A 21,135-nucleotide genomic window follows, 5' to 3' on the forward strand; every position below is an offset into this window, starting at 1 on the left:
CCTGCTCCTCTTATTCTCTGTCCCCAACGCCCTAGGCGACCAGTTTTGATAGCCTTCAGCCGCACCCTCATACTACTCCTTCTCTGTTCCGCGGGTGATGTGGAGGTAAACCCAGGCCCTGCATGTCCCCAGGCACCCTCATTTGTTGACTTCTGTGATCGAAAAAGCCTTGGTTTCATGCATGTCAACATCAGAAGCCTCCTCCCTAAGTTTGTCTTACTCACTGCTCTAGCACACTCTGCTAACCCTGATGTCCTTGCCGTGTCTGAATCCTGGCTCAGGAAGGCCACCAAAAATTCTGAGATTTCCATACCCAACTATAACATCTTCCGTCAAGATAGAACTGCCAAAGGAGGAGGAGTTGCAGTCTACTGCAGAGAGAGCCTGCAAAGTAATGTCATACTTTCCAGGTCCATACCCAAACAGTTCGAACTACTAATTTTGAAAATTACTCTCTCCAGAAATAAGTCTCTCACTGTTGCCGCCTGCTACCGACCCCCCTCAGCTCCCAGCTGTGCCCTGGACACCATTTGTGAATTGATCGCCCCCCATCTAGCTTCAGAGTTTGTTCTGTTAGGTGACCTAAACTGGGATATGCTTAACACCCCGGCAGTCCTACAATCTAAGCTAGATGCCCTCAATCTCACTCAAATCATCAAGGAACCCACCAGGTACAACCCTAACTCTGTAAACAAGGGCACCCTCATTGACGTCATCCTGACCAACTGGCCCTCCAAATACACCTCCGCTGTCTTCAACCAGGATCTCAGCGATCACTGCCTCATTGCCTGTATCCGCTACGGAGCCGCAGTCAAACGACCACCCCTCATCACTGTCAAACGCTCCCTAAAACACTTCTGCGAGCAGGCCTTTCTAATCGACCTGGCCCGGGTATCCTGGAAGGACATTGACCTCATCCCGTCAGTTGAGGATGCCTGGTCTTTCTTTAAAAGTAACTTCCTCACCATTTTAGATAAGCATGCTCCGTTCAAAAAATGCAGAACTAAGAACAGATATAGCCCCTGGTTCACTCCAGACCTGACTGCCCTCGACCAGCACAAAAACATCCTGTGGCGGACTGCACTAACATCGAACAGTCCCCGCGATATGCAACTGTTCAGGGAAGTCAGGAACCAATACACACAGTCAGTCAGGAAAGCTAAAGCCAACTTCTTCAGGCAGAAGTTTGCATCCTGTAGCTCCAACTCCAAAAAGTTCTGGGACACTGTGAAGTCCATGGAGAACAAGAGCACCTCCTCCCAGCTGCCCACTGCACTGAGGCTAGGTAACACGGTCACCACCGATAAATCCATGATTATCGAAAACTTCAACAAGCATTTCTCAACGGCTGGCCATGCCTTCCGCCTGGCTACTCCAACCTCGTCCAACAGCTCCCCCCCCCCCCGCAGCTACTCGCCCAAGCCTCTCCAGGTTCTCCTTTACCCAAATCCAGATAGCAGATGTTCTGAAAGAGCTGCAAAACCTGGACCCGTACAAATCAGCTGGGCTTGACAATCTGGACCCTCTATTCCTGAAACTATCCGCCGCCATTGTCGCAACCCCTATTACCAGCCTGTTCAACCTCTCTTTCATATCGTCTGAGATCCCCAAGGATTGGAAAGCTGCCGCAGTCATCCCCCTCTTCAAAGGGGGCGACACCCTGGACCCAAACTGTTACAGACCAATATCCATCCTGCCCTGCCTATCTAAGGTCTTCGAAAGCCAAGTCAACAAACAGATCACTGACCATCTTGAATCCCACCGTACCTTCTCCGCTGTGCAATCTGGTTTCCGAGCTGGTCACGGGTGTACCTCAGCCACGCTCAAGGTGCTAAACGATATCATAACCGCCATCGATAAAAGACAGTACTGTGCAGCCGTCTTCATAGACCTTGCCAAGGCTTTCGACTCTGTCAATCACCGTATTCTTATTGGCAGACTCAGTAGCCTCGGTTTTTCGGATGACTGCCTTGCCTGGTTCACCAATTACTTTGCAGACAGAGTTCAGTGTGTCAAATCGGAGGGCATGCTGTCCGGTCCTCTGGCAGTCTCTATGGGGGTGCCACAGGGTTCAATTCTCGGGCCGACTCTTTTCTCTGTATATATCAATGATGTTTCTCATGCTGCGGGCGATTCCCTGATCCACCTCTACGCAGACGACACCATTCTATATACTTCCGGCCCGTCCTTGGACACTGTGCTATCTAACCTCCAAACGAGCTTCAATGCCATACAGCACTCCTTCCGTGGCCTCCAACTGCTCTTAAACGCTAGTAAAACCAAATGCATGCTTTTCAACCGTTCGCTGCCTGCACCCGCACGCCTGACCAGCATCACCACCCTGGATGGTTCCGACCTTGAATATGTGGACATCTATAAGTACCTAGGTGTCTGGCTAGACTCTAAACTCTCCTTCCAGACCCATATCAAACATCTCCAATCGAAAATCAAATCAAGAGTCGGCTTTCTATTCCGCAACAAAGCCTCCTTCACTCACGCCGCCAAACTTACCCTAGTAAAACTGACTATCCTACCGATCCTCGACTTCGGCGATGTCATCTACAAAATTGCTTCCAACACTCTACTCAGCAAACTGGATGCAGTTTATCACAGTGCCATCCGTTTTGTCACTAAAGCACCTTATACCACCCACCACTGCGACTTGTATGCTCTAATCGGCTGGCCCTCGCTACATATTCGTCGCCAGACCCACTGGCTCCAGCTCATCTACAAGTCCATGCTAGGTAAAGCTCCGCCTTATCTCAGTTCACTGGTTACGATGGCAACACCCATCCGTAGCACGCGCTCCAGCAGGTGTATCTCACTGATCATCCCTAAAGCCAACACCTCATTTGGCCGCCTTTCGTTCCAGTTCTCTGCTGCCTGTGATTGGAACGAATTGCAAAAATCACTGAAGCTGGAGACTTTTATCTCCCTCACCAACTTCAAACATCTGCTATCTGAGCAGCTAACCGATCGCTGCAGCTGTACATAGTCTATTGGTAAATAGCCCACCCATTTTCACCTACCTCATCCCCATACTGTTTTTATTTATTTATTTTTCTGCTCTTTTGCACACCAATATCTCTACCTTTACATAACCATCTGATCATTTATCACTCCAGTGTTAATCTGCATAATTGTAATTATTTGCCTACCTTCTCATGCCTTTTGCACACAATGTATATATAGACTCCCCTTTTTTCTACTGTGTTATTGACTTGTTAATTGTTTACTCCATGTGTAACTCTGTGTTGTCTGTTCACACTGCTATGCTTTATCTTGGCCAGGTCGCAGTTGCAAATGAGAACTTGTTCTCAACTAGCCTACCTGGTTAAATAAAGGTGAAATAAAAAATAAAAAAAATAATAAAAAAAAAATGTTATAGACATGATATAGATATTGATAGGGGACAGACATGTTATAGATATTGATAGGGGACAGACATGTTATAGACATCGATAGGGACAGACATGTTATAGATATTGATAGGGACAGACATGTTATAGATATTGATAGGGGACAGACATGTTATAGACATTGATAGGGGACAGACATGTTATAGATATTGATAGGGGACAGACATGTTATAGACATGTTATAGATATTGATAGGGGACAGACATGTTATAGACATGTTATAGATATTGATAGGGGACAGACATGTTATAGACATTGATAGCGGACAGACATGTTATAGATATTGATAGGGGACAGACATGTTATAGACATCGATAGGGGACAGACATGTTATAGATATTGATAGGGACAGACATGTTATAGATATTGATAGGGGACAGACATGCTATAGATATTGATAGGGGACAGACATGTTATAGACATGTTATAGATATTGATAGGGGACAGACATGTTATAGACATGTTATAGATATTGATAGGGGACAGACATGTTATATACATGTTATAGATATTGATAGGGGACGGACATGTTATAGATATTGATAGGGGACAGACATGTTATAGACATTGATAGGGGACAGACATGTTATAGATATTGATAGGGGACAGACATGTTATAGACATGTTATAGACATGTTATAGACATGTTCTAGATATTGATAGGGGACAGACATGTTATAGATATTGATAGGGGACAGACATGTTATAGACATGTTCTAGATATTGATAGGGGACAGACATGTTATAGATATTGATAGGGGACAGACATGTTATAGATATTGATAGGGGACAGACATGTTATAGATATTGATAGGGGACAGACATGTTATAGACATGTTATAGATATTGATAGGGGACAGACATGTTATAGACATGTTATAGACATTTTATAGACATGCTATAGATATTGATAGGGGACAGACATGTTATAGATATTGATAGGGGACAGACATGTTATAGACATGTTATAGACATGTTATAGATATTGATAGGGGACAGACATGTTATAGATATTGATAGGGGACAGACATGTTATAGATATTGATAGGGGACAGACATGTTATAGACATGTTATAGATATTGATAGGGGACAGACATGTTATAGATATTGATAGGGGACAGTGAATGAGTGTATTTGTGGGTTAGGGTTAAATAGTCTCAAAACTGTTCTGTGTGTTTTCATCACAGTGCAGCCATCCTCCATCACATTGTGATCCGAATTGAATTGTGGGTGTGTATGTATGAGAGAGAGAGTGTGTGTGTGCGTCTGTGTGTGTTCATCCTCTCACCGTGCAGTGGTCCTCCATAATGGTGTATGTAAAGTGGCTGTAGCCTGTGTGTGGGTGTGTATGTATGAGAGAGTGTGTGTGTGTGTGTGTGTGTTCATCCTCTCACCGTGCAGCCGTCCTCCATAACGGTGTAGGTGAAGCGGCTGTTGCCCTCAGCTCTGATCTCCACGTCGTTGGAGCCCTGGAGCAGCACGGCCTTCTTCAGGTTCCCCGTGGCCCCGTCCATATAGGCCACGCTGTTCTTGCAGTGGTAGGTGAGGTTCTGATTAGCCTCGGTGGACAGCAGCCGCAGGAAGGTCATCTGGATGCTGGCCGTGTTGGCTGCCAGACTCTCATCGCCATAGCTGAACTGTAGAGGGCAGCAGAGAGAGAGGAAGGGAGAAGGGCGGTTAGGACCGGTTGAACAATGGATATCATTTTACAATGTCAATGGTTAAAACTAGTGAGAGAGAACAGGGAGACAGGGATGTAAGAATCAATGACATCATTATATCAGAACTATATCAGAATTTTGAACGGACTTAGTGGCATTGATTGAGATAATGTACGTAAAAAAAAGTTATTGTGTCGTATTTTAGTCAAACAAAAAACAGGAATCCCCTAAAGGACCGAAACAGACTAATCACAGAGAGGCTTGAGTAAATAAGTGCACTGCACACATAACAGATGTCACCTGAGATTGAAGAGGGGGGGAAAAAATCACGATTGTACGATCGTGATAATATATTAGAAGAGAGCCGAAACAAGAGATTGAAGGGTGACTCACGTGGAATCCTCCGTTCATGGTCTCTCCGAACCAGATGTGTTTGGCAGCCTTGCTCTTGCTGGACCACCAGTTCTTCTTGGGGATGCTGGCGGGCTTGGGGTAGACACAGGACTCTCCGGTCTCCATGTTACAGTAGACCTTGATGGCGTCTATGGTGCAGCCCTGGTTAGGGTCGATCCAGTACTCTCCTGCAGACAGGCGGCGGAGACAGGAAACGGCTCAGATTGAATCAGCTCTCTAAAACTCTGTACTACATTACACATGTTTATATTTACTTTCTCTTAAGACAGAATCTTCTAGACTTCCCTAAATATTATGGCATTTTTGCCCGTCCTAACCAGTGGGGACAGGAGAAACGTCACCTGAGCAGGAGAAACGTCACCTGAGCAGGAGAAACGTCACCTGTGCAGGAGAAACGTCACCTGAGCAGGAGAAACCTCACCTGAGCAGGAGAAACGTCACCTGAGCAGGAGAAACCTCACCTGAGCAGGAGAAACGTCACCTGAGCAGGAGAAACGTCACCTGAGCAGGAGAAACTTCACCTGAGCAGGAGAAACGTCACCTGAGCAGGAGAAACGTCACCTGAGCAGGAGAAACCTCACCTGAGCAGGAGAAACGTCACCTGAGCAGGAGAAACGTCACCTGAGCAGGAGAAACGTCACCTGAGCAGGAGAAACCTCACCTGAGCAGGAGAAACCTCACCTGAGCAGGAGAAACGTCACCTGAGCAGGAGAAACGTCACCTGAGCAGGAGAAACTTTAGGGCCCTGAGTTTTTCCTGGTCAAGTCATGTTGCTTGGCTTTAACGCTTGACCCCTAAACAAAGAGCCATTAATCACTCCTATCCCGTCACTCACCACTCTTCCAGTCTGGGTGGCACAGCTTCAGGTCTCTGCAAGTACGTGCAGGGTTCTTCTTGGAGCCCTCGGGGGAGCGGATGTTCTCAATCTGGTTGTTGAGAGACTTGAGCGTGGCGTCCACCTCGGCGTCGTGCGTCCTCAGGTTTCCGGAGGCCTGGTCGGCCCTCATGTACCTCAGGGGATCGGGGGATTTCTCAGGCTGAGACAGGCCAGCGAAGGCAGACATGTCGATACCAGGGCCGGGAGGACCAGGAGGACCAGGGGGACCGGAGTTTCCAGGTGGACCCTGAGATACACAGACAGAAGAAATTGGAAAACCAAGACGCTAGACTACAAGCTACTGGTGATGTGCTGCTACCAGGGCCATAGGTATTTCAGAAGACGAAAAGCACAGAGCAGAGGGGACATAAAGTGTTTATATAGCTGGCTGCTGTCTCAGATGACAACCTGCTCCCTACACAGGGCATTACTTTGACCAGAGCAAAGGTAGCACACTATACGAGGAACAGGGGGTGATTTGAGATTTGCACCATGTCATACACTGCTCTCTCCTCTTCTCTTCTCCTCTCTTCTCTCTCCTCTCCCCTCCCCTCCCCTCCTCTCACCTCCCCTCCTCTCCTCTCCTCTCCTCTCCTCTCCTCTCCTCTCCTCTCCTCTCCTCTCCTCTCCTCTCCTCTCCTCTCACCTCCTCTTATTTCTCCTCCCCTTCTCTCTCTATATCTCTCTCTCTATATCTCTCTCTCTCCCTCCTCTCCTCTCCTCTCCTCTCCTCTCCTCTCCTCTCCTCTCCTCTCCTCTCCTCTCCTCTCCTCTCCTCTCCTCTCCTCTCCTCTCCTCTCCTCTCCTCTCCTCTCCTCTCCTCTCCTCTCCTCTCCTCTCCTCTCCTCTCACCTCACCTCCCCTCCCCTCCCCTCCCCTCCCCTCCCCTCCTCTCCTCTCCTCTCCTCTCCTCTCCTCTCCTCTCCTCTCCTCTTCTTTCTCCTCCCCTCCCCTTCTCTCCCCTTCTCTCCTCTCCTCTCCTCTCCTTTCCTCTCCTCTCCTCTCCTCTCCTCTCCTCTCCTCTCCTCTCCTCTCTAGTACTAAGATAAATTGAGAGATAGATGGGAGATGAGAGCGTTACTCACAGAGGGACCAGTCTCTCCAGAGCGACCACGGGGTCCGGGGGGTCCGATGGGGCCGGGCATACCGTTGGAACCATCCTTTCCAGAGGGACCAACGGGTCCGGGAGGTCCCTAAACAGAACACAAGGATTCAGATGTACTGTACTGTAGACTAGAGCTCTGCCTGCCATGCTCTTTGGCTGACAATAAGGAAGGGTACATCTCAAAACTCTGTGTAAGAGTTGTTAATCATTCTGTCTATACTCACCCTTGATCCACTTGGTCCAGCAGGTCCAGAGGCACCCTGGTCTCCAGATTGACCCTATGTGGAGAGACAAGGTGAGACAATGTTTATAGGACAGATTGACCCTCTGGGAAGAGACAAGGTGAGACAATGTCTATAGGTCAGATTGACTCTCTGGGGAGAGACAAGGTGAGACAATGTCTATAGGTCAGATTGATCCTATGGGGAGAGACAAGGTGAGACAATGTCTATAGGTCAGATTGATCCTATGGGCAGAGACAAGGGGAGACAATGTCTATAGGACAGATTGATCCTATGGGCAGAGACAAGGTGAGACAATGTCTATAGGTCAGATTGATCCTCTGGGGAGAGACAAGGTGAGACAATGTCTATAGGTCAGATTGATCCTATGGGGAGAGACAAGGTGAGACAATGTCTATAGGTCAGATTGATCCTATGGGGAGAGACAAGGTGAGACAATGTCTATAGGTCAGATTGATCCCATGGGCAGAGACAAGGTGAGACAATGTCTATAGGTCAGATTGATCCTCTGGGAAGAGACAAGGTGAGACAATGTCCATAGGATATACACAACTACAGGTAAAGGCTAAAGGGACATTTCAATGATATAGAGAAATTTGTGATATAGAGAAATGTGTGATATAGAGAGATTAGGGGGTACAGGGAGATAAGGGGGTATAGGGAGATAAGGGGGTATATGGAGATTAGGGGGTATAGGGAGATTAGGGGGTATAGGGAGATAAGGGGGTACAGGGAGATTAGGGGGTATAGGGAGATAAGGGGGTATAGGGAGATTAGGGGGTATAGGGAGATAAGGGGGTATAGAGAGATTAGGGGTACAGGGAGATAAGGGGGTATAGGGAGATTAGGGGGTATAGGGAGATAATGGGGTATAGGGAGATAAGGGGTAGAGGGAGATTAGGGGGTATAGGGAGATAAGGGGTAGAGGGAGATTAAGGTTACAGGGAGATTAGGGGTACCGGGAGATTAGGAGTACAGGGAGATTAGGGGGGTACTTACGGGAGGTCCGGGCAGACCCTGCAGACCAGTGAATCCTCTGTGTCCTTTCTGTCCTCTCTCACCACCCTCTCCAGCCTCACCCTTGTCTCCACGGGGTCCTTGGGGTCCAGCCATTCCTCTGGCTCCAGCAGGCCCGGCAGGTCCAGCGGGTCCTTGAGCTCCCTAGAGAACAGCCAAGAGACAGACACAGGGTCAGGAAGGGCTGCAATACAATAATATCTGAGTAAACTGTCATATCTAAGAACATTATGGATAATAAAAACATTATTAATATATTGACTGAACTGAGAAAATAGACAGAAAACAATAACATGGCCTGAGTTATTCACCTCTCAAGAGAGGGGTTTTTAGGGGTGTTAAAAGGCTTCTACGGGGTGCCATTGGGGATGTTATGGGGAGTGATTTAGGGTGTATACTCACAGCCTCTCCCCTGTCTCCTTGCTTGCCGGTGGGGCCGACAGGGCCGGGGGAACCATTAGCACCTGGGGAGCCAGGAGCACCAGCAGGACCGGTGTTACCACGGTCACCCTTGATTCCAGTGGATCCATCTCTACCAGGTGGTCCATCAGAACCAGCGTTGCCCTGAGAGACAATCACACATTGTTTAATATCAGAAACATCAAACGTATAGTTAGTGATCCAGTTAATCATGACAGTGAGTTAACGTATTGTACCGAAGGTATAGAGATGACCATGAGAGGCCATAACGGTGACACTGTGCTGCATTGAATGGCACACTATTCCCTATATAGTGCACTACATTTGGACAGAGCACTATGCGGACCCTGTTTAAAAGTAATGAGCAATATAAGAACTAGGATGCTACTTCAGACACGACACGTTATGGGACAGACACTGACGTCTGTCATTTCAGACAACACGCTATGGTAAGTTGGTGGTTGAAGATATCCCTCTAGTGGTGTGGGGGCTGTGCTTTGGCAAAGTGGGTGGGGTTATATCCTTCCTGTTTGGCCCTGTCCGGGGGTGTCCTCGGATGGGGCCACAGTGTCTCCTGACCCCTCCTGTCTCAGCCTCCAGTATTTATGCTGCAGTAGTTTATGTGTCGGGGGGCTAGGGTCAGTTTGTTATATCTGGAGTACTTCTCCTGTCCTATTCGGTGTCCTGTGTGAATTTAAGTGTGCTCTCTCTAATTCTCTCTTTCTCTCTTTCTTTCTCTCTCTCGGAGGACCTGAGCCCTAGGACCATGCCTCAGGACTACCTGGCATGATGACTCCTTGCTGTCCCCAGTCCACCTGGCCGTGCTGCTGCTCCAGTTTCAACTGTTCTGCCTTATTATTATTGGACCATGCTGGTCATTTATGAACATTTGAACATCTTGGCCATGTTCTGTTATAATCTCCACCCGGCACAGCCAGAAGAGGACTGGCCACCCCACATAGCCTGGTTCCTCTCTAGGTTTCTTTCTAGGTTTTGGCCTTTCTAGGGAGTTTTTCCTAGTCACCGTGCTTCTACACCTGCATTGCTTGCTGTTTGGGGTTTTAGGCTGGGTTTCTGTACAGCACTTTGAGATATCAGCTGATGTACGAAGGGCTAAATAAATACATTTGATTTGATTTGATTTTGACAGACACTGACGTCTCTGTCATTTCAGACAACACTCTATGTGACAGAGACTGACGTCTGTCATTTCAGACAACACGCTATGGGACAGACACTGACCTCTCTCCCGGGTTCTCCAGCGGGTCCAGTCAGTCCAGGGGGTCCCACTGGGCCAGGGGGCCCACGGTCTCCGCTTCCACCAGGAGCTCCTTGTTTACCAGGCTCTCCCTGGGGAGATGGACACACGGGTTAGTTGGTGGACCACCAATAGGGGGCGACACTCTAATCAATAGTCATATATTCACTGATCTTTTTCTTTGAATATTCATCCATCCATTCTTACTTAAAATGGGTGGGATGGGTACAAGTCAATTGACAGTACAATATTATTCTGTCATCTATAATAGGCTAATGAATCATAATGAATGAATGAATAGTCTAATGAATGAATGAATGAATAGTCTAATGAATGAATAGTCTAATGAATGAATGAATGACTGAATGAATAGCCTAAGGAATGAATTAATAGTCTAATGAACGAATGAATGAATAGTCTAATGAATGAATGAATAGTCTAATGAATGAATGCATGAATGAATAGTCTAAGGAATGAATGAATGGCCTAATGAATTAATGAAAAGTCTAATGAATGAATTGTCTAATGAATTAATGAATAGTCTAATGAATGAATGAATAAATAGTCTAATGAATGAACGAATGAATAGTCTAATGAATGATGGAATAGTCTAATGAATTAATGGGATCTGTAATGTGGTGTATGTGACTTACAGAGGGTCCTGGCAGGCCAGGGAAACCTCTCTCTCCACGCTGTCCTGGAAGACCAACAATACCACGCTGTCCAGCCAGACCTGAAGGACCTGAAGGACCATCGGGACCCTGGGAGGAGGAAGAGAAGAGGAAGAGGAGGAAGAGAGGAGGAAGAGAGGAAGAAGAGGAGGAAGAGGAGAGAAGGAGGAGGAAGAGAGTAGGAGGAGCGAAGGAGAGGAGGAAGAGAGGAAGAGAGGAGGAGGAGAGGAGGAAGAGAGGAGGAAGAGGGGAAGAAGAGGAGGATGAAGAGGAGGAAGAGAGGAGAGGAGGAGGAAGAGAGGAGAGGAGGAAGAGAGGAAGAAGAAGTGGAAGAGAAGAGAGGAGAGGAGCAGGATAGGAGGAAGAGAGGAGAGGAGGAAGAGAGGAAGAAGAGGAGGAAGGTGAGGAAGAGAGGAGGAAGAGAGGAGGAAGAGGAGGAGAGGAGGAAGAGAGGAAGAGAGGTGGAAGGGGAGGAAGAGAGGAAGAAGAGAAGGAAGAGGAGCAAGTGGAGGACAAGAGGACAGTGTGTTATTTTCAAGTGAGTGTTTTCAACAACAACTAAAAATATATCAACAGAAAAACTATACAAATCTGTAAACACACTGGAAAAACAAGAAAAAACATTTTTTTGTGCAGTGCATCCACCTCCACTTCTGTGATTTAGACCAGGGAGGATCAGAGGGTCTTATCATGTCTGTTCTCTGGACTTGCCTGTCCAATTTCAGTAACAGACAGCTATGCCGGCTGTTAGTTCAGTACTGCTCAGGGGGTGAACTGTACTGCAGGGAGTGGGAAGTACAAAGTAAAACGCTTGTCCTCTCTGCCATCATATCTCTGTCCAGGGGAAGCCCACAGGTGATATTAACGCCCTGGCAGACAGCAGTGTGTTTGGGCTGGTTATTGGGTCAGTGACGGACACGTGCTTTGTTGTGATGGGGACGAGGGAATAGTGTTGTCCATTATAAATGGACCTTTCTTTCATTCCCTGGACTGATGTTTATGCCGGTTGGGTTGGAAGTCAAACCAAAAGAGAGACTTTTAAGACATAAAGCCAGTGTTGTTTTATAGCTGCAAAAGTCCAAAATGAATGTATTTCCGTGTTAACTTGAGGGGTGGGATGTGTGTTGTCAGTGACAATACAAACTGAAGAACACCACGAGTTCAGAAACACTGTGACCTAAATAACTTGTCAATGTTGAATGAAGCCTGTAGGACCTGTATTGATTAAAGCCTGTAGGACCTGTATTGATTAAAGCCTGTAGGACCTGTATTGATTAAAGCCTGTAGGACCTGTGTTGCTTCAGTAGGGTGCTGTGTTGAATAAAGCCTGTAGGACCTGTGTTGCTTCAGTAGGGTGCTGGGTTGAATAAAGCCTGTAGGACCTGTGTTGCTTCAGTAGGGTGCTGTGTTGAATAAAGCATGTAGGACCTGTGTTGCTTCAGTAGGGTGCTGGGTTGAATAAAGCCTGTAGGACCTGTGTTGATTAAAGCCTGTAGGACCTGTGTTGCTTCAGTAGGGTGCTGGGTTGAATAAAGCCTGTAGGACCTGTATTGATTAAAGCCTGTAGGACCTGTATTTATTAAAGCCTGTAGGACCTGTATTGATTAAAGCCTGTAGGACCTGTATTGATTAAAGCCTGTAGGACCTGTATTGATTAAAGCCTGTAGGACCTGTATTGATTAAAGCCTGTAGGACCTGTATTGATTAAAGCCTGTAGGACCTGTATTGATTAAAGCCTGTAGGACCTGTATTGATTAAAGCCTGTTGGACCTGTATTGATTAAAGCCTGTAGGACCTGTGTTGCTTCAGTAGGGTGCTGTGTTGAATAAAGCCTGTAGGACCTGTGTTGCTTCAGTAGGGTGCTGTGTTGAATAAAGCCTGTAGGACCTGTGTTGCTTCAGTAGGGTGCTGGGTTGAATAAAGCCTGTAGGACCTGTGTTGCTTCAGTAGGGTGCTGTGTTGAATAAAGCCTGTAGGACCTGTGTTGCTTCAGTAGGGTGCTGGGTTGAATAAAGCCTGTAGGACCTGTGTTGCTTCAGTAGGGTGCTGGGTTGAATAAAGCCTGTAGGACCTGTGTTGCTTCAGTAGGGTGCTGGGTTGAATAAAGCCTGTAGGACCTGTGTTGCTTCAGTAGGGTGCTGGGTTGAATAAAGCCTGTAGGACCTGTGTTGCTTCAGTAGGGTGCTGGGTTGAATGAGAGTTATCAAGCCCGTCCACAAGCCCGTCCACTATGCCCCGGGCTGGAGGACGGTACTGTAGTGATAAACTTACAGAGGGACCATCCTCTCCAGCATCTCCCTTCTCTCCAGGGGATCCAGCGGCTCCACGCAGCCCAGCGTCTCCCTGTCTGCCTGGGGGTCCACCGTCTCCACGCACACCCTTAGGGCCATCTTTACCAGCAGGGCCAGAGGGCCCAGCAGCACCAGGGTTACCCTGCAGAGACACCATTTATTAATGTATTTTATTTCACCTTTATTTAACCAGGTAGACTAGTTGAGAACACCTTTATTTAACCAGGTAGGCTAGTTGAGAACACCTTTATTTAACCAGGTAGGCTAGTTGAGAACACCTTTATTTAACCAGGTAGGCCAGTTGAGAACACCTTTATTTAACCAGGTAGGCTAGTTGAGAACACCTTTATTTAACCAGGTAGGCTAGTTGAGAACAAGTTCTCATTCACAACTGCGACCTGGCCAAGATAAAGCAAAGCAGTCCGATACAAACAACAACACAGAGTTACACATAGAATAAACAAGCATACAGTCAATAACACAATAGGAAAATCTATATACAGTGTGTGCAAATGAGGTAAGATTAGGTAGGTAAAGGCAATAAATATGCCGTAGTGGTGAAGTAATTACAATATAGCAAGGAGTGATAGATGTGCAGAATATGCATGTGCAAGTAGAGATACTGGAGTGAAAAGGAGCAAAACAAGAAATAACAATATGGGGATGAGGTAGTTGGGTGGGCTATTTACAGATGGGCTGTTTACAGGTGCAATGATCGGTAAGCTGCTCTGACAGCTGGTGCTTAAAGTTAGTGAGGGAGATATGAGTCTACAGCTTTTTTTTTTGCAATTCGTTCCAGTCATTGGTGGCAGAGAACTGGAAGGAAAGGCGACCAAAGGAGGAGTTGACTTTGGGGATGACCAGTGAAATATACCAGCTGGAGCGTGTGCTACAGGTGGATGCTGCTATGGTGACCAGTGAGCTGAGATAAAGCAGAGCTTTACCTAGCAAAGACTTATAGATGACCTGGAGCTAGTGGGTTTGGTGACAAATATGTATTGAGGGCAAGCCAACGAGATCATTCAGGTCGCAGTGGTGTGTAGTATATGGGGCTTTGGGGACAAAACGGATGGCACTGTGATAGACTGCATCCAATTTGCTGAGTAGAGTGTTGGAGGCTATTTTGTAAATTACATCGCCGAAGTCAAGGATCGGTAGGATAGTCAGTTTTACGAGGGTATGTTTGGCAGCATGAGCTGGATGCTTTGTTGCGAAATAGGAAGCCGATTCTAGATTTAATTTTGGATTGGAGATGCTTAATGTGAGTCTGGAGATGCTTAATGTGAGTCTTTACAGTCTAACCAGACACCTAGGTATTTGTAGTTTGTAGCTCACATATTCGAAGTCATAACCGTCCACTACTGATGGAATGAGGTCAATATCCTTCCAGGATACCCGGCCCAGGGCGATTAGAAAGGCCTGCTCGCTGAAGTGTTTTAGGGAGCGTTTGACAGTGATGAGGGGTGGTTTGTTTGACCGCGGACCCAAGCAATGACGCAGTGATCACTGAGATCCTGGTTGAAGACAGCAGAGGTGTATTTAGAGGGCAGGTTCGTCAGGACGATATCTATGAAGATGCCCGTGTGTACGGATTTATTGATGTACCTGGTAGGTTCCTTGATCATTTGTGTGAGATTGAGGGCATCTAGCTTAGATTGTAGGACGGCCAGGGTGTTAAGCATGTCCCAGTTTAGGTCACCTAACAATATGAACTCTGAAGATAGATGGGGAGGCAATCAATTCACATATGGTGTCCAGGGCACAGCTGGGGGCCGAGGGGGGTCTATAACAAGTGGCAACAGTGAGAGACTTATTTATGGAAAGGTGGATTTTTAAAAGTAGAAGCTCGAACTGTTTGGGCATAGACCTGGATAGTAGGACAGAACTCTGCAGATATCCTGCAGTAAATTTCAACTCCACCTCCTTTGGCAGTTCTATCTTTGTGGAAAATGTTGTAGTTGGGGTTGGAAAATTCAGAACTTTTGGTTGCCTTCCTCAGCCATGTTTCAGACACGACTAGTACATCAGGGTTGGCAGAGTGTGCAAAAGCAGTGAATAAAACTAACTTAGGGAGGAGGCAGTCAGTCAATCAACCAATCAATCAGTTCATCACTCAACCGATCAACTGATCAACCAGTAAAACAAGCAACCAATCAAGCAATCAGTCAATCAACCAATCAACAGGGTTAAACCCAGAAATGTAGACTCTCTGGGACAGTGGAGGCTCATCAGAGGAGGAAGGGGAGGACTATCCTCAGTGAATGTCATAAAAATAAAAATAGTGAAACATGAAAAAATATATTCTTTTTAGATAAGAATATACTAAAGTAGTGTGTTTGGACTGGTTATTTGGTCAGTGATGAACACATACTGACTGCCCTGTCTTGTGATGGGATGAGGGAATAGTGTTTCCCATTATTTGTTCAAAAATGAAGGAGAAGCAAGAGAGAGAGAGAGAGAGAGAGCGAGAGAGCGAGAGAGCGAGAGAGAGAGAGAGAGAGAGAGAGAGAGAGAGAGAGAGAGAGAGAGAGAGAGAGAGAGAGAGAGCGAGAAAGAGCGAGAGAGCGAGAGAGATAGCTACATTTCATATTTTTTTTACTTAGCTACGGAATGCAGCTAGCTAGTTTAGCCTACTCAAACACCCGGCTCAAAAAGGGAGGCATGTTATGTTAGCTAGCTGGCTATCCAACACTGGAACTCTTCCAAGTCAAGAAAAGCTCTTGGTTTTATTAATTTATTGCCACCGGGGCCTGCTGGTGTAACTACTAAACTGCTTGCTGATTGTACATTGTACTGCACGATTGTAGCAGGTTTACTAACACATTAGTTATAGTAACTTTGTTTTTGACTTGACATTAGCTAATATGGTGACAACAATGTAGGATGTGCGTAGCGGTTAGTGGTTATGATATGAAGGTTTGGCTTGGTTTCTTTTTGTTCACTGGTCACAGGCAGCTGAATGTGATGTGTTATGCACTGAAGGGAAAAGATAAGAGAGCACGTAGATGCAAGAAGGAATTATACAATGATCTGTCTGCTATGAAAGCGAATTGTGTTTGCATGTGATCAGGGGTGTATTCATTCTGCCGGTTTTATTTAAAAATGTTTCTTAAACAGAAGCAACGGGGATAACCATATCTGAAATTGTCCAATAGAAATTCTCGTTTGCAACTGTTTGGACTAATGATTACACCCTAGATCGGCTAGCAAGATTATTGAATGTGGCAATGTCTGTCACCGTGATAACTCTCAACCTGTGGAACAATGTTGTAAACGTTCATTCATAGGCTAGTTTGTAGCAACCTCATGCCGTGTATAGGGAAAATGAGAGTATCATGTAGTAGCCGATACCTATCACTGTTACATTGAACTGGGTGAATGGAATATGAATGTCAGTCATCCAATATGCTGTAATAGAAATAAGGCCATGCTATTTTAACAAAATAATCATCCTCTCTCATCTTGACCGTCACTTCTCTGCCCACAGACTGATAGGAGCAGGTCAGTACTCTCTATAATAACAACCATTCAGACAGATAGGAGAAGGTCAGTACTCTCTACAATAACAACAGATAGGAGCAGGTCAGTACTCTCTGTAATAACAACCATTCAGACTGATAGGAGCAGGTCAGTACTCTCTGTAATAACAACAGATAGGAGCAGGTCAGTACTCTCTGTAATAACAACCATTCAGAAGAACAGAATGAAACCAGGTTGATATCATCGACATCCAGCGTTATTCACTAAATACTATACTAAATATTATAGTAAGTACTATAGTAAATACTATACTAAATACTATACTAAATATTATAGTAAGTACTATAGTAAGTCCTATACTAAATACTATACTAAATACTATACTAAATATTATAGTAAGTATTATAGTAAATACTATACTAAATACTATAGTAAATATTATACAAAATACTATAATAAATAATATACTAAATACTATACTAAATATTATACTAATTCAAACTTTTAACAAATCAAAAACTGAAAAATTGGGCGTGCAAAATTATTCAGCCCCCTTAAGTTAATACTTTGTAGCGCCACCTTTTGCTGCGATTACAGCTGTAAGTCGCTTGGGGTATGTCTCTATCAGTTTTGCACATCGAGAGACTGACATTTTTAGAGGGACGGCCAGGTCTTGGTAGATTTGCAGTGGTCTGATACTCCTTCCATTTCAATATTATCGCTTGCACAGTGCTCCTTGGGATGTTTAAAGCTTGGGAAATCTTTTTGTATCCAAATCCGGCTTTAAACTTCTTCACAACAGTATCTCGGACCTGCCTGGTGTGTTCCTTGTTCTTCATGATGCTCTCTGAGCTTTTAACGGACCTCTGAGACTATCACAGTGCAGGTGCATTTATACGGAGACTTGATTACACACAGGTGGATTGTATTTATCATCATTAGTCATTTAGGTCAACATTGGATCATTCAGAGATCCTCACTGAACTTCTGGAGAGAGTTTGCTGCACTGAAAGTAAATGGGCTGAATAATTTTGCACGCCCAATTTTTCAGTTTTTGATTTGTTAAAAAAGTTTGAAATATCCAATAAATGTCGTTCCACTTCATGATTGTGTCCCACTTGTTGTTGATTCTTCACAAAAAAATGCAGTTTTATATCTTTATGTTTGAAGCCTGAAATGTGGCAAAAGGTTGCAAAGTTCAAGGGGGCCGAATACTTTCGCATGGCACTGTATATATATATAGCTGGACATTGTGTTGTATAATTTTAACAAAGTGATGATTGATTTCAACGACTGAATACAGTGGGTGAACACTGTATTCATAATAGTCTGTGTGTTCTGAAAAGTATCAGGAAAAACTTGGAAAATGTTTACCAACATGGTTACACCCACATAAAAACAAGGCCTTTTCTATTCCAGTCAAATCCAACACCTCAGATCACTGCGAACAATCCTAGTTTACAAGTAGAACAATCAGTGTCATTTAGTCTTCAGTAACAATGCTCAGGTAAGGTGTTTGAGTTGTGTTTTGCTGATAAGCGATTGTACTTACGTTGGGACCAGGGGGCCCGACTCTGCCGGCAGCACCAGGGAAACCAGTGGCACCCTGTCAGTGAGAGAGGTTGTTGATGAAATGGAAAAATTACAAAACAATATAAAACAACAATGCGGAAATGAAATACACAATATGAGATTTATACTTACAGGGGGTCCCTGAGCACCGCGAGCACCTTTAGGTCCAGAAACGCCAGTTGGTCCCTGAAATGAAGGAAATTATCTGAAGTTTTATGAAGAAACGTGAAGCAAGTAACTCCAACAGAATATTTGGTAACCAATACATTTCAGGAAAAAGTGAAACTTACGGAAGGTCCAGGAGCTCCAGAGGGTCCCTGGGGTCCAGGGGCACCAGCGTCTCCCTTCTGGCCACCCTCTCCCTGCTCTCCTTTGGCTCCGGGCTGACCATCAGATCCCTGGGGTTGGGACACAGGGAGAAAGACAGCTCAGACAGCTACTTGCTTCAACATACAACAAGCAGCAGGGGTCACCACCCCCTTCTATTTAATCATCCATTTGAATGGATGAGACCGTCCTGTAAATGTGGCAGCCCGGGATGTTGACGGTAGGACCGACAGTGAGAGAAAGCGCATCAACAGTACATTGTCCTTGGTGAAGTTACTTACAGGAGGCCCAGCGAAGCCAGCAGGCCCAGGAGGTCCGGTCTCACCCCTGTCTCCCTGTTAGGAGAGAAGACGGGGAACAAGTTGAGCAGAATACACTTCCCCTAACATACCCTTCTTCAAATGACATATCATGTACCGCATCAACTTCTGTGTTAATTCAATTGTTCTATTGAGAGCTGGAGAGTATAGCAGGACAACAGGATTCTCTACTCTGGATCAGTACACTTTTATCCAAAGCGTTTAGCATACGTTAACACATATTGATTGTTCACGGTAATCGAACCCACAACCCTGGTGTTGAAAATGTCATGTTCTACCAACTGATCTACACGGGACCACAAGTCATTTTTTAAAACTTTATCCTAATTTGTGTGTGTGTGTGTGTGTGTGTGTGGTACCTACAGGAGCACCACGGGCACCGGCAGCACCGGAAGGTCCAGATGGACCAGATTCACCCTATAGGAGGAAACACAGAGGTCAGAGGTCAGTCACAAAGGTCAATCATAAGTCCATATATCCCACTTTATATGGACTGTCTGTATCACACAGATACCAGTCCATAAATCACACCTTATACGGACTGTCTGTATCATACAGATACCAGTCCATAAATCACACCTTATATGGACTGTCTGTATCATACAGTTTGTGAGAGGTAACCTCCCAACAGATGGACTGTCTGTATCATACAGTTTGTGAGAGGTAACCTCCCAACAGATGGACTGTCTGTATCATACAGTTTGTGAGAGGTAACCTCCCAACAGATGGACTGTCTGTATCATACAGTTTGTGAGAGGTAACCTCCCAACAGATGGACTGTCTGTATCATACAGTTTGTGAGAGGTAACCTCCCAACAGATGGACTGTCTGTATCATACAGTTTGTGAGAGGTAACCTCCCAACAGATGGACTGTCTGTATCATACAGTTTGTGAGAGGTAACCTCCCAACAGATGGACTGTCTGTATCATACAGTTTGTGAGAGGTAACCTCCCAACAGATGGACTGTCTGTATCATACAGTTTGTGAGAGGTAACCTCCCAACAGATGGACTGTCTGTATCATACAGTTTGTGAGAGGTAACCTCCAAACAGATGGACTGTCTGTATCATACAGTTTGTGAGAGGTAACCTCCCAACAGATGGACTGTCTGTATCATACAGTTTGTGAGAGGTAACCTCCCAACAGATGATATGTCTGTATCATACAGTTTGTGAGAGGTAACCTCCCAACAGATGGACTGTCTGTATCATACAGTTTGTGAGAGGTAACCTCCCAACAGATGGACTGTCTGTATCATACAGTTTGTGAGAGGTAACCTCCCAACAGATGGACTGTCTGTATCATACAGTTTGTGAGAGGTAACCTCCCAACAGATGGACTGTCTGTATCATACAGTTTGTGAGAGGTAACCTCCCAACAGATGGACTGTCTGTATCATACAGTTTGTGAGAGGTAACCTCCCAACAGATGGACTGTCTGTATCATACAGTTTGTGAGAGGTAACCTCCCAACAGATGATATGGCTGTATGTTTTTTTTCTTCTTCTGACTGATCTAATACAATCATTAAAATAATCAACTATTATTCAAGTTTAAAGACAAATTGCTCACCTTCTCTCCGTTGGGACCAGCTGGGCCAGGAGGACCAATGGGACCAGTCAAACCCTAGAAGAGTTACGGAAAAGAGAAATGTTTCAGTACAATATCTAGTATATCTGACATTTTGCTGTTGTCTCACTGTACACAAATGCCCGTGAACAAATGAACAATTTAAGTTTAGTGTGTATACTTGGACTTGCTGGAGGGAATATTTAAATGTGTTGATTATTAAATGGTAGAGTGAGTGAGGTCATCAATGTGTTGATAATTAAATGGTAGAGTGAGTGAGGTCATCAATGTGTTGATTATTAAATGGTAGAGTGAGTGATGTCATCAATGTGTTGATAATTAAAAGGTAGAGTGAGTGAGGTCATCAATGTGTTGATAATTAAATGGTAGAGTGAGTGAGGTCATCAATGTGTTGATTATTAAATGGTAGAGTGAGTGAGGTCATAGGGCTGGGTGATACGGTGCATGATGATGATGATGATGATGAGGA

At 45.3% G+C, this 21,135-nt stretch overlaps 1 protein-coding gene across 2 annotated transcripts in view; it reads right to left on the bottom strand.

The window, feature by feature from the left end:
• LOC139402212 (collagen alpha-1(II) chain-like) overlaps window positions 1–21,135 on the bottom strand; it is a 94,723-nt gene that overhangs the window by 3,971 nt on the left and 69,617 nt on the right. For both annotated transcript variants that reach the window (XM_071146320.1, XM_071146321.1), the window contains 16 exons: window positions 20,649–20,702; window positions 19,439–19,492; window positions 19,037–19,090; window positions 18,719–18,826; window positions 18,561–18,614; window positions 18,409–18,462; window positions 13,357–13,518; window positions 11,068–11,175; window positions 10,399–10,506; window positions 9,139–9,300; window positions 8,719–8,880; window positions 7,702–7,755; window positions 7,458–7,565; window positions 6,331–6,619; window positions 5,475–5,662; window positions 4,815–5,057 (listed from right to left, as the gene is read on the bottom strand). In XM_071146320.1, the coding sequence (XP_071002421.1) occupies window positions 4,815–5,057; window positions 5,475–5,662; window positions 6,331–6,619; window positions 7,458–7,565; window positions 7,702–7,755; window positions 8,719–8,880; window positions 9,139–9,300; window positions 10,399–10,506; window positions 11,068–11,175; window positions 13,357–13,518; window positions 18,409–18,462; window positions 18,561–18,614; window positions 18,719–18,826; window positions 19,037–19,090; window positions 19,439–19,492; window positions 20,649–20,702 (1,962 nt within the window). The remainder of the gene's footprint in view (window positions 1–4,814; window positions 5,058–5,474; window positions 5,663–6,330; window positions 6,620–7,457; window positions 7,566–7,701; window positions 7,756–8,718; window positions 8,881–9,138; window positions 9,301–10,398; window positions 10,507–11,067; window positions 11,176–13,356; window positions 13,519–18,408; window positions 18,463–18,560; window positions 18,615–18,718; window positions 18,827–19,036; window positions 19,091–19,438; window positions 19,493–20,648; window positions 20,703–21,135) is intronic.

This window comes from Oncorhynchus clarkii, unplaced genomic scaffold, assembly GCF_045791955.1.
Source record: "Oncorhynchus clarkii lewisi isolate Uvic-CL-2024 unplaced genomic scaffold, UVic_Ocla_1.0 unplaced_contig_4275_pilon_pilon, whole genome shotgun sequence".
NCBI classification, from domain to species: Eukaryota; Metazoa; Chordata; class Actinopteri; order Salmoniformes; family Salmonidae; genus Oncorhynchus; species Oncorhynchus clarkii.